Below are 20,657 nucleotides of genomic sequence, written 5' to 3'. Positions count from 1 at the left end.
GATAAGGGACCACAAATGTGAGCAAGGATGATGGTGACCATAGGCAGGAAAACCGTGTTGAGAGAGTCATGCAAACACCTTACTCAAAAGTTCAGATATTTTTAAAGCACTGGCTGCTATTTGGAGAAATGTTGTCTTTCTTGTAAACACGGGCATCAGCTCCCAAGACATGTACAATAAAGAAAATAGATAAATAGCAAGAGGCAGGCACAGCCATTCTTCTAATTTCCCATAAAGCATTGCTGTTCCTTACAATTGTTATCTGCCTATTAACAGAGGGTAGGGCAAATAAAAACACTTAGCACATCAGGAGAATCTCAGTCCTTAACAACTCAATCCTATCATTTGCTTCGGGGGGGGGGGGAGTAGGTAGGAAGGAAGGAAGGATATGCAGAAGTGTTTTGATGTTAGGTTCTGTTATGAAGTAATTATGTGTTTGCTTATTTCTCTTTTGTAAACAGATTTGTGCACTAAGTTTAGTGCTAAAGCTGTTAGGCAGACTGCTACCAGATAAGATCAGTTCTCAAAGCTCTACATAGTCATGTTTATAACATTTAAAAAGAAAGCAGCATCAGTGCACTGGTCAAAAATAACTTGTTAAATGGGGATTGTTTTACATTCTGAGATTGAAATAATTGGCAATTTGATGCAATGGTTCCTGCCTTCATGATTCGCTGTTGAAAAATTTTCTTCAGCCTTATAAACAGTTTTGATAAAACAGTGTAATTGGGGGAGAAGCTATAACATACCTGTTTTGTGTACAAGTTGGACCTCACTGGTCTTTAACAAGAGAATTTGCTGGACCAGGGAGGTCTCCTGCCACCAGCCCCCAAGTCCATCAACTGCTGCTGGCAGGCTGCTCCAAGAGGTAACCCTGCTTCCCTGCCCCTGCCAACCTGTCTGGACTGCTTGCCCAGCTACTGCTGGTTCCCTGGGTGACTTAGGCTCCAGCTCCTGTCGCAGGGCTCTGGCCCATGCAGCTGGGGGCAGCCATAGAGCTGGAGCTCCAACCCTGACCCCACACACCCAAGTGAAGCTGTGGGGCTCCAACCCCATCCCTGCACAGCCCCAGCCCTGACTCTGCACTGTGCTCCTAGGAGTTGCTACAGGGACTCCTACCCCATACTAGGGCTTCGGCCTCAAACCCACACTCCCGGGGGGCTGCTGTGGGGCTCCATCCCCATCCCGTGTTGTCCCCAGCTGGGCTGCTGACCCTAATGCCCGGCTGGCCCTCCTTCCCTCAGACTCTCTGGTCCAGGAACATCCATAGTTTTGTATTTTGGGGCTGAGGGGAGGGACAGATTATGTAATCATTAAGGGTGTGTCTAGACTACATTCCTCTTTCGAAAGAGGAATGTAAATGAAGGAAATTGAAAATGCAAATGAAGTGCGGATTTATAAATCTCTTGCTTTATTTGTATAATCGTGTCCAATCGCTTTTTCAAAAAAAAGCCGTCCAGATGTAGTTCTTTAAAAAAAAATCCCTTTTCCGAAAGAACCCTGTAAACCTCATTTTTTCAGGAATAAGTGTTCTTTCGAAAAAGGAAAGTTTTTTTGAAAACTGTGTCTAGACTGCTTTTTTTCGAAAAAACTTTCAAAATTATCAGACGCGATTATGCAAATGTAGCATGAGATTTAGAAATCTGCACTTCATTTGCATTTTTTATTTCCTTCATTTACATTCCTCTTTTGAAAGAGGAATGTAATCTAGATGCATCCATAGTGATAATGCTGTATTCCACTAGTATCTCAAGAGGTTGTTAATCAATAGCTAAAAAAGTAAGATATTTTTAAATCATTAGGTCCAGATAGTGTGCATCTAAGGGATCTGAAAGGACTGGTTGAGGAGTTCACTGAACTGTCTTGTTAATTCTCTATAAATCTTGGAACACAGGGAAAGTTCCAGGAGGCCAGGAGAAAGTTAATGATATGCCCATATTTAAAAAGGGTCAACTGGCTAACTAGGTAATCCTAGGCCTATCAGTCTGACATCATTCCAGGCAAAGTAGTAGAGTGGCTGATACAGGATTGGATAAAGGGAGGTAATATAATTAATGCCAATCACCATGGATTGTAGAAAATAGGTTGTCTAACTTTATATTTATATTTTAGATTATAAACTTGATAAAGGGAAGAATGTGGATGTAACATATTTGAGCTTCGTGACATGCATGACATTTTGCTTAAAAACTTAGAAGGATATAGAAGTAACAGTGGCATGCACTAAGCACATTAAAAATTGGCTAACTGATAGGTTTAAAATGCAATTATTAATTGAGAATAATCAAATGGGTGTATTTCTTGTGGTGCCTCTTATGGATCAGTTCTTAGTTCTAAACTACTTCAAACTTTGAGGGGATGGTAAATGATGGAGAGCATGTTACTGATACCGAGCAATCTGGATTGCTTGATAAACTAGGCATAGGCAATGATGTGCATTTTAGTCTGGTTGACTGTGTACATCTATGAACTCACATCATCATCCAGCCATACTTCCAGGAGAAGGGGCTCAATCCTAGGAAGCAGTGACTCTGAAAAAGACTTAGGGGTCATAGCAGATAATCATCTGAACATGAGTTACTTGTGTGCAATGTAGCAACACTGCTAAGAACATAAGAACGGCCGTACTGGCTCAGACCAAAGGTCCATCTAGCCCAGTATCCTGTCTACTGCCAGTGGCCAGCACCAGGTGCCCCAGAGAGGGTGGACCAAAGACAATGATTAAGCGATTTGTCTCCTGCCATCCTTCTCCAACCTCTGACAAACAGAGGTCAAGGGCACCATTTTATCCCCTGGCTAATAGCCTTTTATGGACCTAACCTCCATGAAATTATCTAGCTTCTCTTTAAACTCTATTATAGTCCTAGCCTTCACAGCCTCCTTTGTCCTGGATTGAAGTGTCATTAGAGAGGTTTTGGAACAAATAGAAAAACTTAATGTTAACAAATCTCCGGAACCGGATGGCATTCATCCAAGGGTTCTAAAAGAACTTAAATGGGAAATTGCTGAGCTATTATCTGTGGTTTGTAACCTATCCCTTAAATCGGCTTCCGTACCTAATGACTGGAAGGTAGCCAATGTGACACGAATATTTAAAAAGGGCTCTAGAGGTGATCCTGGCAATTACAGACCGGTAAGTCTAACTTCAGTACCGGGCAAATTAGTCGAAACAATAGTAAAGAATAAAATTGTGAAGCATGTAGAAGAACATAATTTGTTGGACAAAAGTCAACATGGTTTCTGTAAAGGGAAATCCTGTCTTACTAATCTGTTAGAGTCCTTTGAAGGGGTTAACAAACATGCAGACAAGGGGGATCCAGTAGATATAGTATACTTGGATTTTCAGAAAGCCTTTGACAAGGTCCCTCACCAAAGGCTCTTGTGTAAATTACATGGTCATGGGATAAGAGAGAAGGTCCTTTCTTGGATTGAGAACTGGTTAAAAGACAGGAAACAAAGGGTAGGAATAAATGGTAAATTTTCAGATTGGAGAGGAGTAACTAGAGTTGTACCCCAACGGTCAGTCCTGGGACCAATCCTTTTCAATTTATTCATAAATGATCTGGAGAAAGGGGTAAGCAGTGAGGTAGTAAAGTTTGCGGATGATACAAAACTGTTTAGGATAGTCAAGACAGAAGCAGACTGTGAGGGATTCCAAGAAGATCTCACCAAACTGAGTGATTGGGAAATAAAATGGCAAATGAAATTTAATGTGGATAAGTGTAAAATAACGCACATTGGGAAAAATAACCCCAACTATACGTACAGTATGATGGGGGCTAATTTGGCTACAACAAATCAGGAAAGAGATCTTGGAGTTATCGTGGACAGTTCTCTGAAAACTTCCACACAGTGTGCAGCGGCGGTCAAAAAGGCAAATAGGATGCTAGGAATTATTAGGAAAGGGATAGAAAATAATACACAGAATATCTTACTGCCCCTGTATAAAACTATGGTACGCCCACATCTTGAATACTGTGTACAGATGTGGTCTCCTCACCTCAAAAAAGATATTTTGGCCTTGGAAATGGTTCAGAAAAGGGCAACTAAAATGATTAGGGGTTTGGAACGGGTTCCATATGAGGAGAGGTTAAAGCAACTGGGACTTTTCAGTTTAGAAAAGAGGAGACTGAGGGGGGATATGATAGAGGTATATAAAATCATGAGTGGTGTGGAGAGGGCAGATAAAGAAAAGTTATTTATTAGTTCCCTAAATAGAAGAACTAGAGTACACCAAATTAAATTAATGGGTAGCAGGTTTAAAACTAATAAAAGAAAGTTCTTCTTCATCACACAGTGTGTAGTCAACCTGTGGAACTCCTTGCTAATGTGATCCTTAGATGCATAAGCAGGGATGTGACATTTTGGGAATCAACCAGACCAGTCAGGAGCATGTGTCCTGTGACTCTGAAATGCAGCAATGCTGTGCTGCTCAGTAGCCTGCCTAGCAGCACCCTGGCTTCCGCCCGCCTACTTACTCCTTGGGATGTTACTCCTTAGGGATGTAAGCATAAGCTTATCAGATAGTCGACATGTCCCTTGAGTAGATGCTTGCTCCCCTGTTGCTGCTACCTCTATCCGAGGCAGCAAGGGCGGGAGCAGAAGCCGGTGCTGAGGGGAGCTAGCTTCAAAGCCAGTTCCCCTGAGCACCATGGCAGTGGAGGGGCAGAGAAGGCAGAGGGCAGGTAGGGAAGGTAGAGCGGTAGTGGAAGCTAGGCACTGATTACCAGCTTGTGTCTAGTTCCAGACACTGCAGCTCGGCTTTCTAAATGTATTAAGAGCCTGTGTATTAAGAGTAGCTGGTGCACACAGGGAGGATGCAGCACAAGCTGGGAATCGGCTGTACTGGCTCGCACCAGATTCCCACACTGTGCTTCTGCTTTTTAAATATATTAAGAGCTGCGGCTCCCCTAATTACCCAATCAAGTAGTTGATGGAAATTCCATCGACTAGTCGATTAGTTGATTAAACTAAATTTAACATCCCTATCACAAATCCCCCAAATTCATCCTTCCAGAGTTCTTAACCATCAGGCACCGAATTTTCTCCTCTTTATTATCAACCCTAAAAATGTGAAACCTGTCCCCCAAATACCATCTTGCTTTGGCCCCCATGCTCCATACAGTCTGCAAAACAGAGATCTGTTTCAGTAATGTGTCAGAAAAAAATACAGATTAAGGGAGAGCAAACGTATACGAGTTTCACGTCAAATAAACATAAAAGATGCAACTTCAGGCTTTACATTTCCATATTGGATCAAATCCCTTTTCTAATACAAGATTACTCTTAAGTTTGAACAAGTTTCTTCCCTAATTATAGTGGGGATCCATCATTTCAGTGACAGATTTCTGCCTAGAGCTGCCTCTAAATTTCTGGATGAACACCCTCAGGCAAAATCCTGCTTTCTCTTCTCTCCCCCTCCCCCCCCCCAAACCTCTGGAGTCCAGGGAGACTCACGTTCATTTAGTATGTCAAACCCGATTCCAAAGTTGGAATGTCTCAATGTCTTTTCTTTAACTCTAATGCCCCATCCTTAAACATCTGGCTTAAGAGATGCTCTTCCCTGTCTTGTTGCTCCTTGTCCTGATTTGAGTAGAAACAAAGTTTCTGAGACCAGTTCTCTGTACTGGCAGTCCCCAAGTTACGCGGATCCGACTTATGTCGGATCCGCAGTTACAAACGGGGATTTTCTCGCCCCGGAGGACTGGAGCGGCGGGACGCCTGGTCCCGCTGCCTGTCTCCTCCGGGGCAAGAAAAGCTGCTCCCCGTCTCCCTGGTCTGCTGGGGGAGCCAGCAGACCAGGGAGATGATGAGCAAAGCCGCGGAGGACCCAGGGCCGGACCCGCGGCGCTTCCAGCTGATCTGGAAGCGGCCGCGGGTCCGGCCCCGGGTCCTCCTCCGCTTTGCTCGGCGTCTCCCTGGTCTGCTGGGGGGGGGATGCAGCTAGTGCCCCCCCCCCCCCCGGAAGACCAGGGAGATGTGGAGCAAAGCCTGGGGCCTGTGGTAGAGCAGGTGGGGCGCTGCCGGTTTGTCCTGCAGCACTGCTCCTTGGCACTACTGGACCAACCAGGCAGCACCCCAGCTGCTCTGCCCCAGGAGTCCTGATTCAGCTGCTGCTGATCAGTTTCAGCAGTGGCTGAATCAGGACGCCTGGGGCAGAGCAGCTGGGGTGCTGCTGGGTTGGTCCAGTAGCACCGAGGAGCGGCCGCGCTACTGGACCAACCCAGCAGCACCTGAGCTGCTCTGCCCCAGGCGTCCCCAAGTTAGCCGCTGCTGAAACTGACCAGCGGCTGACTACAGGAAGCCCGAGGCAGAGTTGCTCTGCCCCGGGCTTCCTGGAATCAGCTGCTGATCAGTTTCAGCAGCAGCTGACTTGGGGACGCCTGGGGTTCTTAAGTTGAATCTGTATGTAAGTCAGAACTGGTGTCCAGATTCAGCCGCTGATCCGACTTACATACAGATTCAACTTAAGACCAAACCTACAGTCCCTATCTTGTACGTAACCCAGGGACTGCCTGTATAAACAAACAAATCCATCACTATAGCCTGATTGTTTAGAACATTACAAGCTTTCACAAACAATCTTACTTGATTTGTTTATAGCAGGTTCATGTTGTATACTGTTGATCTATTTATTCTTTGGGGTCAACCCCCTGTACTTTCTTTCGGGTGTCTGGATTCTGATTGTTGCCAAGTGAATCTCAAGTAAGAGTATGAAGGTTATTCTATGTATTGGTCACTGATGTGACCCATCGCTGGATTTTATATCCTGTTCTGGTGTCTATAATTCAGGAAGCTGACAAAGTGGAGAGGGTTCAGAGAAAAGATACAAACATGATTAAAGGATTAGAAAACATGCCTAATAGGGATCAATTCAGAGTTCAATCTATTTATCTTAACAAAGAGAAATTTAAAGGGGTGACTTGATTAAAGGGAACAAATATTAGATAATGGGCTCTTCAGCCAACAGAGAAAGGTGAGCCAATGGGTGGAAGATGAAGAAGCTGGAAATTCAAACTATGAATAAAGCATAGGCTTAAAGGAGTGTTGGATGGCTTGATGGATCCTCAGCATGGTAAATCTCAATTAAAACAATTTGAAATATCAAATAGAATTATAAGGCTGAGAAGTTATTCACAGCCTAAGTTGTCACTGATTAATGAGCATCATCCTCATCTTAAAAAACAATGTTGCATCTTAACTCAGCTTTACTAGTGCTTTTTGGGAGCCCTCTTCTCTGCTCTTAGGCACTTATTCAGAAGTGCTCAAGTCAGCATGGGTTGTGTGTTACACTGAGAATTCAGGTTGGTGGCGGGGAGGGAGGATTTAAATCTGAAACCTCAAAACAATGCCCTCATGCAAGGTGGAGCCAAAATTGAAGAGTCTGATCATTTCAGTTTCTGGCAGTAAAATTCAAGAGCCACTGACAGATTCAATTTTTGAATGTATATTGAAGCTCACATCTCTTGTCTGAGAGGAATTTTCAATTGGGAAGAGTAATACACTTCTCCTTGGGAGTTGGTGATATAGTAGTAACTAGTAACAAAAAAAAATCATACTTTTACAGTCTTAATAACTACTCGCTCTTTAAAATTGTATCTTTAATTATCTAGAACTGGATTCTCCAGTCTGCTCAGTTACTTTCTGCTATGAAGTTATAGCAGCTCAGAAATGTGCATTATAGAGTACACCTTTGATGTCAGTGGGCTTTGGAGAGGTCTTTAGTTTTCATCTGATTGACTCATGGCCATTCACCTTGGGGGAAAACTGAATCTTCTCTTACATCACTGACATCATTTCACCATATATGTCATGTGAGCCGAGAGTCCAGGCTTTGAAAAGAGGGTAAGTGAGAGAAGTATAGAATATCTAATCTAGTGTTCTGTGGCCACTAGTGCATGAGTACTTATATACTGGAATATTAAGGTGCTGTGTTATTTTCCATGGGGTTTCAATGAGCCAGTAGCTACAATGGGAGTGGATGCCATGTTCAAAAGTTACCATGTTTCTGACAGAGAAATACTATTGAATTTAGAGCAGGGCTTTGCTTCACTCGGCCAGTTACATTTGCTGTAACAGAGGGGAGTGAAATCTTTCATTCCAAGGTATTAACTGTGCAGTTGGCAACTTCATTTAAATGGCCTTAAGACACAGGTATACTAGTACTATGTCTACACTACAGCCTATTTCACGGGACAGGAGACCTCTTTCCTGCTGGTATAGAGAGCATAGGTGTGTGCAGCACATTTCATTAGGGTGTGCACCCAAATAATTTTTTTAATGTACTTTGACCTCCCCATTAGCCACACCCCTGATCCCTGTTAACCATGCCCCTGGCCCCCATTAGCCACGCCCTTGGAGGTAAAAAGTGTTGTGAACCCCCCAAGGACTTTTCCCACCATCCTCCTACCAATAGGGATTAGTTTGGCACCCACCAACCCTCCCTCCCATGCAACTATCCTGCAATTGCATTAACCCAATGTGTGTGATACTAATGGGGGGCTGGAGAGGCTGGGCGGGGGGGGGGGAGTGTTCCCTCTGAGAGTTTCCTCCCATGAGCAGAATGAATTTTGTGTTGTACACCAGTACTGAATTCATGTGGCTTGTTTGGATGTGCCATTATGGCACCCAAGTTATTAATAAAATACCTTTCCACTCTGCTGCTATGTCTCCTCCCCTTACTCCATCAACTCCCCTGGTGCCTACTGCCCCCCAACCCCTCACCTTCCTCTGGTATCCTGACTCCTGCCCTTCTCACTGTCCTCAGCAGTGAGACCTGCCCCCCCTCCACCAGCTCTTCTCTCTCCCCTGTGCCCACTCCTCTAGTATCCCCACTTTGATCATGTGAGCTACCCCTCCTCATCCCCTCGTCTAACACTTCCCTCACCTCTCACCTCTGGTGCTGGTCCCTCCCCTGCAGGTGTCTGCCCTTCTGCTTCACCCCCAGAATCCCCTGGCACCTGCACCCTCCTGATGCCTCCCCCTTTTCTCACTGCCCCTGCCCCCTTTGCCCTTTTTTCCGATTCCCATCCCCTCACCAGCCTCTGCCCCCATTCCCCTCATGCCCCTGTGCCCTCACACATGACTTGCTCCAACCCCACTTTCCTCATTCCTACCCCTTCTGTCAAGCCGCCTCCCAGCACCTCCCCCTCCAATCCCCAATGCCCTTATCTTCTCCTGTGCCAGCATCACCCTGTCCCCCCTCCCACTGACACCTCCCCTCCTGCCCTTTTCCTCATTGTCTCCACTTTCCCCCTAGCATTTGTCTCTCCTCTACCCTGTCCCTTCAGTGCCTTCCCCTTTCTTCCCCCTCTCTCCTCCTCCTCCGTACAAGCCCCTTCCACCTCTTCCTCTTTCTTCCTCCTCCACCCTCCCCCACCTCAAAAGCCCCTTCCTCTCCCACCCCTTCCTCTTATTTCCCCCCTCCCCCTTACCTTCAGCTTCTGCTTTACAGGGTTGCAGGGCTGGAGTCAGAGCCAGCCCAAGCTACAGGGCCGGGGAGGGTCACCCCCGGGTGCCGTGCGGTGCTGGGCGCTGCACGGTGCTGCTGTGATGGGCGGGGGTGCCCCCAGGGCACTGCACGGTGCTGCCGGGATGGGCGGAAGTACCCCTGGGGAGCCACCGCGTGGTGCTGTAGGGCGGGGCCTGAGCTGCAAAAATGGCTCAGGCCGCCATCTGTAGTCGGGCCCCAGCTGCTTTTGGAGCTGGGCCACTGTCTTTTAAAGTTCCCGGCGTTGCCCCTCTCCGCTCTTGCGTGGCGTTTGAGGACGCTGAGCATGCGCTCTCTCTGCCCCAGAGTGCCCAGTCGATGGCTGTGGGGAATTTAAAGTGAGGGGCTGTGGCGTTCCATCACAAATCCCCCTTTTCCTCCAGCAGCGGCTGGCTAGCCCCAGACATTAGGGTGGGCCTGGGCACACCCCGTGTGCATGCCTATGATAGTGTGTTCAACAGATGCCCTGCAGCAGCACAGCTCATATAGACATGGCTTAGAACAGGGGTGGGCAAGAGGCTGCCAGTGGGCCAGATCCGTTCCAGCCTGCAGCCACCTCTCCAGAGCCCTTAAGTAGAGAGGAGCTCACACTTTTTAAAAAGCCAGCTGTTTTCCGCTCTGGATAGCTGGGGAGGGAGGAGGGAGTTTTCACACTCCAGCAAAACCTCTCAGTTCCCATTAATTGGCTGGTTTCCAGCAAACAGGAGCTGAGAAATTTTGCTGGGCACGGGCAGTGCGAGAAGCCTTCTTTCTTCCCCCTTTCTCCTCCGCCCCCCTCCCCTCCCCGATGCCTGGAGTGGAGCCACATGGAGCAGCCTGCAGCAGACAGTCTGCCTCAGGTTTCTGCAGGGCTGCTGGCTGGGAACTGCCTAGGTAAGCACCTCCTAGCCAGAGCCTGCTTCTGGCACCCCAACCCCTCTCTCCTCTCTATCTGCCCAGGCCACCACCCAAACCCTCTGTACTTCTTTCTCTCCCCCTCCCCCTTACCCAGGTCACAACTCAGTCCCAGACCCTGCACCCCCTCTAACACTCCTCCCCCAGGCCAGAATCCTCTCCTGCACTCATAACCCCTCCTAGACTGTTTACCCCAAACTCCTGCCCCAGATAACAGCCCCCTCTGACTCCTCACTCCCTCCTGCACCCACATCCTCTATGCCAAGCTCCCTTCTGCACCCAACCTCTGTCCCAGACTGCACATCCCCTCTATAGAAGTGCGGCCCTTGACAACTTGCCAAAATCTTGGAGTGGCCCACCATTAAAAATTATTGCCCACTCCTGGCTTAGAGAATGTACAGTTGCACAGCACTGCTGTAAAATGTCTGTGTAGACACTTAACCACTGAAAGAGCTCTCCCATAAGCTTTATTGCTCCAGCCCGCTGCCACAGTACTTATGGCAGCAGGAGATGCTCTCACACTGACAGCACTGTCCATGCTGACACACGTGTCGGTGTGCTGTATTTCACAGAGCCAGGCCAATATTAGACTTGAAAGGTCAGCTTAAAGGACACAACTCCTAGCTACACACATTCAAAGTCGCGACTATGAACTAATCACTAATTCCTTGAAATAGAAATTCCAATGCGTCAGCAGTTCACAGTGTATTCTGTGGGGTGAAATGACTCTTGATACACAAAAACTAGCCACTGATTGTGCTTTTCGATATATCAAAGAACAAATGTACAGTGGAGCTTTGTATCTTTTGAATAACCCAACAAATGGATTTCATCTAGATTCCTGTTGATTCATACAGCCGAATCCTATTGATTCAAGAGGGAGCTATATACGCCGAGATGAAAGACCAAAACTCTGCTACTGAGGTGCAGAGCAATAAATAGAGCAAAACATACAAAATGAATAAAGGAGTCACATTCCTGAGATTAGAACATGAAAATCACTTCATCCAAACCCATTTAAAATACTTTTTTTTTAAATGAAGCACTACAATAGGAGATGTTTGGCAGTTCTGGAGAATGAAGATTTTATACCATAGAACTCCTCAAGTATGGGTAGTGTCAGTGTTAATGGGCCCACCAATGTACTTCAGCTTTGTTCCACTTAAAATGAATAGAATGTAATCTAGTCTCTGTCTTCAGCCTTTCTGTTGAGATTGATAATTAGAGCTAGTTACGAAGATGATGGTGAGATATACAGGAGAGACTGGCTGAGATGTAAGTTCGGGTAGCAGGGGACTGGACAGAAATAAAAAGTACTGGCATGAAAATGATAATTGAAACACACAGGTCTCCAGCAAATGCACCCAGAGACAAAGGGGAGGGGATTGCAGAGGATTGGTGGGGCTCCATGGAAGTTATAAAAAGGGAAGATAAATTAAGACAGCATTTTCCCAAGAATGAATGCTCTATATAAATCCAAGTCGAAGAATGGGCTAAATTAGCATAAATTTACTTTATTTTGTGTTTCTGTATAAATTTAGATTTAGAACTTTTTGCTTCCATTAAGTGCCATTCATAGATACTTGAAAGCACCAGACAAAAGGGAAGAAAGTAATTTAGGGCATTTTATATTGAAAGACTAATAGCATTAAGGGTCCTCTATCCTTCTCTCATTAAAGTTTGGGAATTTGGGCTTTTACCTTTTGCTATTAGAATAGTTTTGAGAATACTTTTTATCCATTGTCACAAAGTATACAATTGAATACAGGCAGTCCCCCAGTTACGCGGATCCGACTTATGTCAGATCCGCAGTTACGAACGGGGATTTTCTCACCCCGGAGGACTGGAGCGGCAGGACGCCTGGTCCCGCTGCCTGCCTCCTCCGGGGCGAGAAAAGCTGCTCCCCGTCTCACTGGTCTGCTGGGGAGCCAGCAGACCAGGGAGACGCGGAGCAAAGCGGCGGAGGACCCGGGGCCGGACCCGCGGCGCTTCCAGCTGATCTGGAAGCACCACGGTCCGGCCCAGGTCCTCCACCGCTTTGCTCCGCGTCTCCCTGATCTGCTGGGGGGGGGACACAGCTAGTGCCCCCCCCCCCCCCCAGTAGACCAGGGAGATGTGGAGCAAAGCTTGGGGTCTGTGGTAGAGCAGGTGGGGCGCTGCCGGTTGGTCCCGCAGCACTGCTCTTTGGCGCTACTGGACCAACCTGTCAGCACCCCAGCTGCTCTGCCCCAGGAGTCCTGATTCAGCCGCTGCTGATCAGTTTCAGCAGTGGCTGAATCAGGACTCCTGGGACAGAGCAGCTGGGGTGCTGCTGGGTTGGTCCAGTAGCGCCGAGGAGCGGCCATGCTACTGGACCAACCCAGCAGCACCCGAGCTGCTCTGCCTCAGGCGTCCCCAATTCAGCCACTGCTGAAACTGACCAGCGGCTGACTACAGGAAGCCCGAGGCAGAGTTGCTCTGCCCCGGGCTTCCTGGAATCAGCTGCTGATCAGTTTCAGCAGCAGCTGACTTGGGGACGCCTGGGGGTTCTTAAGTTGAATCTGTATGTAAGTCGGAACTGGTGTCCAGATTCAGCTGCTGTTGAAACTGATCAGTTTCAGCAGCGGCTGAATCTGGATGCCAGTTCCGACTTACATACAGATTCAACTTAAGAACAAACCTACAGTCCCTATCTTGTACGTAACCCGGGGACTGCCTGTATTTATGTGAAGGGGAACTGGAAGATTTAATTGTTTCTTTGGATTTATCAAGCATAATTATTTTGTGACAAAATTTGGCTAGCCTCTTTCGTGGTATTCAGCCATAATTTCAGTCTTTGCCTCCCCTTCAGTGTATTAGTCTAATAATTTTTGTATGTACTATAGTATTACTTTACCTGCCTTGGCTTGCTTTAGTAAGTCAGCAAGAAAACAGGGACTTGACTATGCTATCCCAATGCACAAGTCAGTTGCAAAAAGGAATGCAGGCTGCCCGGGCCAGTAACTAACTTGCCAGGGCCCTGGGCAAGGTGGTAGAGAGGAGCCTCAGCTCTGGGCCCCTGGAAGGTAGTGGGGCCTCAACTAGAAGGGCCCAGGCTGGGGACTAGCCTCTCCTAGCCCGCTCTTAGCACTGCCCAGGGCTCCGGCAGCCAATTTAAAGGGCCCAGGACTCTAGCTACAACCAGGAGCCCCAGTCCTTGTTAAAATCACTGGGTCCTGGAACAGCTGCCCCCATTTCCTTCCCTGTTGGTGGCCCTGCTTGCTGTACTTTTCTAAGGCATGGTGCAATGGCTGCATTGTTTTCATCACATTCAGTATAGTGTCATAATGGTATTTTCTTTTCAGTATTTTTTTAATGATAAACAACAAAGCAGTGGCAGATGTGTCAAATGTTCCAGTGAAATCTGACACATCTGGCTTTTTTTGACCATCCATCCATTTCACTTGAAACTCCTGTCAGAAAAATTGCACTTCCTGGTAATAGCAAAAGCACTAATTCCACTAACTATATCAGTTATGACTGCCCAAGGGAAAGCCCTTACCAGGAGTCTTGAGCACATGCATATATAACTTTTAATGGGCTGAAGGGTTTAGCTAAAGTGTCCATAATTCCACTTAGATGGAAAATATCTGGAATAACTACCATGTTTACAACTGAAAAGTTTAAAAGTCATTTGAAGGTATGCTTACTGCTCCAATACAGGCACAACACAACTTTTAAAGACTCAGAAGAACTTCACTGTAGTACAGGTTAACCTACACTTGATTTGGCTGAACAAGTTACAATGTCTTTTTTTTTACATCAGTCTTACACTTTGAATTAAAAATCTGTGTTGATTTAGCTGATAAGGCTGAGTGAGCAGTGAGGCTGACTTGTTAAAAAATGTTAAATTTGTTCCAATAATTTTTAAAGAGCCAAAAACATAAAATAACTGAATTGTTTCAAAAAGATCCCATGTACAAGAAGCAGGCAGTGAAGCTGGAGTGGACTAAAAACTGTGAGCACCACAGAGACATCACTTTGCCTGGTCCCATTGTGACATATTGTGTTCTTGTCTTCTTTTCCTAACTCGTTCATTTATTTCTCTACAGATCAATTTCATGTTTGTCTTAGTCACAGCCAAGTTCATTGCATTTTTAAGTGCCTGTAACCTGTGAATGTCATTTAAACACGCTTTTAACACTTTTTAAAAACAATAGCTAGTTTTATGCATCCAGTTGGAGAACAGAGTAAAAATATTTGGAATTATTTAGCATAAATCCACTATATCTATTGGCCATATTTAGTGTTTCTTTGTTCTCATAATACCTACATATTGGCTTTCTTTGCAATTTAAATGCTATTCTATTTGTTCCTAACTTCCCCTGTTTAACAGCAGACAAACCCAGGGAGCACTGAATGAGTCGGATGATCCCGAGACAGGCTGTCTAACTGATAACAAGCCAACTTCTCGTCACTTCTATCCTGTCGCCTTGCTGCTTGTCAGCTCACACTTGCTGGTTGTGTGGCTTATCTTAAGTCTTGCTTTACTATTAGCCAAATATCAATAAACTCACTTGTGTTCCTTTCTTTTCTACAAACAGCAACAAACTAACTTAAAAATAAAAGAATTATGCTGTAATATTTCTACATTTTCCAGACCCACAGGATTTGTCTTTAGCATACAAATGTCTGAACTGTATTGTGTTTTCTTTTTTCTTTTTTTTCTTCCTGAAATCTAAGTAGTATACTATGCATTGAGTTAATTTCCTCTTTTGGGTCACCGTAACACTTTCCCGCTGTAACTAGTTCTATAAAGGACATATTAAGGATCCTGAAAGCTTGAACCTCTAATTCAATTTATTCATTATAAAGATCAAAAGTGATTTTGCACAATACAAACTAACCCTGAACCAAGGATAATGAATGGGACAGTTTGTTGGACTAATTTTCATTGTGCTACTTTCATTGTTATTTATTCACTGATGGAATCTTCTGTTTTGTTTAACAACCAGGTTATGTTACTACATTGCTTCAACTAACCCTTCTCTGTCAAGTAACTATATGGAGATAGAATTCTGTTTTGTAATTAAATTAACCTGTTTGTAACTGTTGCTTTGGTTGCATTTGCTGCTTTTGCTTTCAAGACACTTTTATATTATTTTTAACAAAGTCTTGTTTGTGTCTTGAAGCACCACTTTGGCACTTGTGACTTTTGTACTGTATGTGAACAAGCATCCTTTCTTTGTAAAGAAGAGAATTGGGTTAATCTGTTCGGAGAGCCATTCTCTCTTTTTTCATTGCAAAGCTAAACATATTGAAATAAACTAGAGATGAAAATTTCCTTTACAAATCTACAGCGCCAGACTTAATAAAATGCCTTACTCCCAGAACCTGTGTACTTAGGGCTACATGTAGACTTTAACATGTACAGTAAAAAGTCTGGAGAAATATCGTGAAAGAATTTAAAAGGCAAATATATTTCTAAAGTTAGCGTGAAAATGTATCCTTAAATAAATGATTTAAAAATTTTTATGAAACTTTATTTAAACCTTAAGGTCAAATATAAAATATTCTCATTGTGTATTTCTGAGGGCAATAACTGTTTTGGGGCTGGCCTTGGATTTAATTTTGTAAGATGTATCATCACTTGTGGAAAAACAAAAATGTAGAGTTGAATCTTTTGTTATTTTTACTTCAACTGTTGCTGAAATGCTGCAATGAAGAAATAAAACATATTTATTTATTCTGTGTTTCATGAAGTTGTACTTTTTCCCCTTTCACCAGAGAAGGATGCCGCATAGAGAATGTACTGAAGAATATCAAATGCAGAAAGTATGCATTCAACATGATACAGCTGATGGCTTTCCCAAAGTACTACAGACCACCCGAAGGGACATATGGAAAAGCTGATACCTAAGTGTAATAAGAAACACACATCGATACTAAGCAGATATATAAAAATTGCTGTTTGTGTGTCATGAACTGAGCGTGTGTAACAAAACTAGGAATTCTCTTGGTCGACTATCGGTGGATCTATTTTAAATTACCAGAAGTCAGTTATTATAAAAGAGAAAACCTCAATTAATGCTTGCGAGTTCTCAAAACCAAGTATGTACAGCCTTCAGTGCTAGGCTGTAATTTATTCAGATTCCATAAAATAGTAGAATTGGGCCTCGTAAGTAGCTTGATAGAAGACCAAAAAGGAGAATGCAGATTGCTGCAGTAATGGTGTTAATAGATTCCACAGGGGGCACTGTGGGTCTGTATTGATACGATACCTGGTGAAGGGGCACCATCCTACTTGAGATAATGTCTTTACATCAGGTGTAAAACAGAGATCCCTGTGCCTTGTGGTCAAAGACCCTGTGGTATTCATTACAAGGAACGTTAATCTTGGTCTCTTGGCCAAACTTAAGTTCGGTAATTCCATTCTGCTTCTCTATAGAAGCTTGGTAATTGTAGATTATAATTTGAAGTTTGGTAATTACATAATGTAATTTTAGTAACTACAGTTTGTAATTTGGTAAATGCATTCTATCTGCAGTTTCAGTTGGATGTATTATTCTTGGCATTTTGTGCTAGAGTCAAGTCTACTCATTTTATTTATTTCATAGAATCATAGAATAATAGGACTGGAAGGGACCTCGAGAGGCATCGAGTCCAGCCCCCCGCCTCAAGGCAGGATCAAGCTCCGTCTACACCATCCCTGACAGATGTCTGTCTAACCTGTTCTTAAATATCTCCAGAGAGGGAGATTCCCTTGGCAATTTATTCCAATTTGTTAGGTTCAGTGGAATCAGAGGGATTACCCGTGTGAGTAAAGTGACCCCTAATTGCCCCTTAGACTTTACTGATGGTTTCAGTGCACAGTGAAGCCTAAAATGTGTCTTTATTTTAGTGCTGACTGATATACCACCTATACAGTAGAGACAATATAGCTCTTCAGGGTGGAATTATAAACATGTATAGTTTGGTAATAATTTTTCTAGCACTAAACCCAAAATAAACATAAAAATGAGGGTAAGTACGCCTTGACCTGTTACTTTGTGGCCAGTTAGCTGATTTTCTATCACATGTATAATGTAATATATAGGCAAAGGATACTCTTTAGTCTTAACTGTGAATTTTAGTACTTTTGCCAGCTTGTGTCACTCCTCAATTTATCTGCTAGACATCACAGGGTTATTGATAGTATCAGTTAATTCTATCCCCTCCCAACCAAAAACAAAACAATCACATTTGTTTGGCACCTTCACTTCGGAAATAAAATATTTAGGACAGGATAAGATAAGAATTTTATCTAAGCAAAACTAAATAAGAACTTGAAGATACCTTAGGCAAAGTATAATTATCAAATTCAGATTCTGGTCAAGACAGAGAGGTGAATCCTGCCATTCCTGCTGTTGTAAAAGTCAAAGTAGTACTGGGGGATAATGAATTATAAAATGAACCTTTCAATCCATTGCTACATTTTATAAATCTGTAATGTGCTGAAATCCGGGCCCCACCTTCCACTGACTTCAGAAGAGCCAAGAACTCACCCATACCATAAGTGTACTTGATGAACCTGACACAGCTTATTCAAAGCAGGTAACTGACATTTAAATAATATTTTGGAACTTTTATGATTTACTCACATATGACTACTTTAGCACTGTCCTGTGCAATCATTAGATATGTATTTATCATTTTTTATTAGACATTAAATCCCCAATAGACCACAGGAGCCTTTTGTAGCTGTCTCAGCATCTTCCATAAACACAGTATGGAGATAAAAATCAGGCAGATGTGAACTGAAAGCCTTGTGTTCCTTTTAATACTATATAATTTACTAACGGAGTTAGCCATTGCATTCTAACCTGTAAATCTGTATTTGTATATAGATTTTAATGATTATAGAATTGAGCCATATAAAGTCTTAATTTTGGATTTACCGAACCAAAGTCTTCCTAGAAATGTTACAATCTAGCCTGCCAGTCTAGCTGCCACATTTATTACAATCTCAACATCCTTTTTGTTACTTGACAGTTATCCCCCAGAAAAAGTTAGTGTATCTATAAATTCGGGGATTGAGGCTGCATTCTCATGCATCTCTGTAAAATAATCCTGGAGAATGAAATCTTGTTTTTAATAGTATTTTAAATCAATCTGCAAAATTCTATGAGAGAAAATAATTCTGTTACATTCTATAGGTTTGAGTAGTTTAGAAACAACCTCACAGACATTATCCACATTAAATTCTACAGACAAAGGAATGTTTCAAAATCTTTAACTCTAGATTTTTACATCACAATCTTGTGACCTTGTAAGAACATTTTGCCTCTGAATTACTACTGTGCTGTGATCATATTGTGATTAATTATGTAATTTTTAAAAATGAAGCTATAGTAGTCATGTGCAAGCAAGGACTTAGGCTGCTGTAATAAACATTTTTACATACTTTTTAACCTTAAAAAACATTACTTCCAACTGGGTGTTTTGTTACCAGTTTGTTTCCCCAAATACTTTTTTAAAAGACCCACACAGTACTCTGCATTGAAATAGAATTGGACATAATGATGTTTGGTTTTTTTAAGCAAGGTAGAAGCTCTGCATGCCAAGTTTTTGATTGGAACAAACATTTATGGAACAAATATTTACAGTTACAGAAGGCCTACAGAAAACATGCTGACATAGCAACATGTACATCAACATACACATTGCTACTTTAATGTTGGAAATATTTCCTCTGATTTAGATTCCACCGGGTAGATCCTGACCTGGTGTTAACTGTTAATGGTTCACAGACAGCAGTGGACCTATGACAGCTTACAAAAACTGGATAGAAGGCCCCACCCAAAGCCCAGTTCACCATTAACAGAGGGCTCCCATTACATATTGGAGTAATCCCAAGAATTTATTTTTATGAACTTTACCATTTGCTAACATTATTTAAGAGAAGTAACTGATCTTAATGTAGAGTCACTACAATGTTCAGCCTTAACATTGTAAAACTTTTGAGAGGAGTGAAAGCTTCTATTTTGAGAAGGATTGAAAGCAGCCATGTTTTATATTTTTGATAGAAAACAGCCATGTTTAATGAGTATCTGTCATTTAAAGCTAAATTCTGCTTGCCTTATTCATGTGAATAGTGTCACTGAAGTTATTGGTACCTATTGGTTGAATATGATCAGTAGGATTCATCTTAGTGAAACTTGAGGAAAAAGTGCACTAGGAGCAAACGAGTTTAAACTGTAAGAAAAGGGAAAAGCTAAACGCAACCTTAAGATATTTCTCAATGATATATGTAAAACTTCTATTCAGTATATGTATAGGACTGATGAATTGTATACAGGCAGGTCTTCTGCACTCTTTAGGGAGTGTAGTAAGAACATACTTTTAATATCAGATGTTTATAGTTTAGCTTTTATGAAATGCGATTACAGTATAGAGAAAATGCCATTAGGTCTAAATGGTGTGCTTTAAGTTCATAAAACATTAGCAATACATGTACTGTAATGAACCATCAATATAAGATGCAAGCTGAAGCCAACAACAGTAAAAATTCTTTGCAAAAATTTTTGGCTGCATATATAAGCAGGAATCTCTCTCTCTCTCTCTCTCTCTCTCTCATATTCTTTGGCCCAACTTCCAAAATTATTATTTTAAGCTTATCAAAGTCTATATAGTGTGACTTTTATTATTCTTCAAGAAATAACTGATAGTCATTTCCAGTTTTAAGAGATGGCCTTAATTTTATTGTTTAAAGGGGAAAAAATAAAATGGGTCTGGAAGATCAAATATTTTAAAAATAATCACAATTTTTTTTATATACAGTACAAGAGAAATGGTTTTCCAGTGGCTTTACAGTATTGACTGGTATTCTGTTTTTCTTTAATCATACAACACAGCAGTTCTCAAGCTGGAGGTCATGAAGTTTATTACACGGGGGGGGGGGAGAAGAAGGGGGAGAACAGTCAGCCTCCACCTCCAAATGGTTCTTCCCCTCCAGCATTTACAATAGTGTTAAATATAATAAAAAGTGTTTTTAAGTTATAAGGGAAGAGGCTTGCTATGTGAAAAAGGTCATCAATACAAAAGTTAGAGAACCACTATCAGCTGTTCTTTGCTTTATGTTGCTAGAGAATGCAGCTTATTCTCTAAAACCTTCATAAATTCTAAAAAAAATCTGACTGGAAAATTGTATTGACCCCACACATGCTCTGGAAACAGTACCTTAAAAAAATTGTGAAATAATACACACACATCTCAAAGAGTGATAGAGATGCAGCCGTATTAGTCTGGTCTAGCTGAAACAAAAGACAGGACTATG

At 42.9% G+C, this 20,657-nt stretch overlaps 1 protein-coding gene across 5 annotated transcripts in view; it reads left to right on the top strand.

Moving 5' to 3' along the window:
* Window positions 1-16,958, top strand: part of INPP4B (inositol polyphosphate-4-phosphatase type II B) — a 476,735-nt gene extending 459,777 nt beyond the window's left edge. For 4 of the 5 annotated variants that reach the window (XM_075929898.2, XM_089777992.1, XM_089777993.1 and 1 more), the window contains one exon: window positions 16,130-16,958. In XM_075929898.2, coding sequence (XP_075786013.2) covers window positions 16,130-16,262 — 133 coding nt within the window. In that variant the 3' untranslated portion in view covers window positions 16,263-16,958. Of the gene's footprint in view, window positions 1-14,738; window positions 16,110-16,129 lie in introns of those variants that run through there. The other variant, XM_075929897.2, reaches the window with a different exon arrangement.
* The last annotated feature ends 3,699 nt before the right edge of the window (window positions 16,959-20,657 follow it).

This window comes from Pelodiscus sinensis, chromosome 4, assembly GCF_052426305.1.
Source record: "Pelodiscus sinensis isolate ZL-2025 chromosome 4, ASM5242630v1, whole genome shotgun sequence".
NCBI classification, from domain to species: Eukaryota; Metazoa; Chordata; order Testudines; family Trionychidae; genus Pelodiscus; species Pelodiscus sinensis.
Note: the sequence above shows the minus strand (reverse complement) of the source record. Positions and strands in the feature narration are given on the sequence as shown.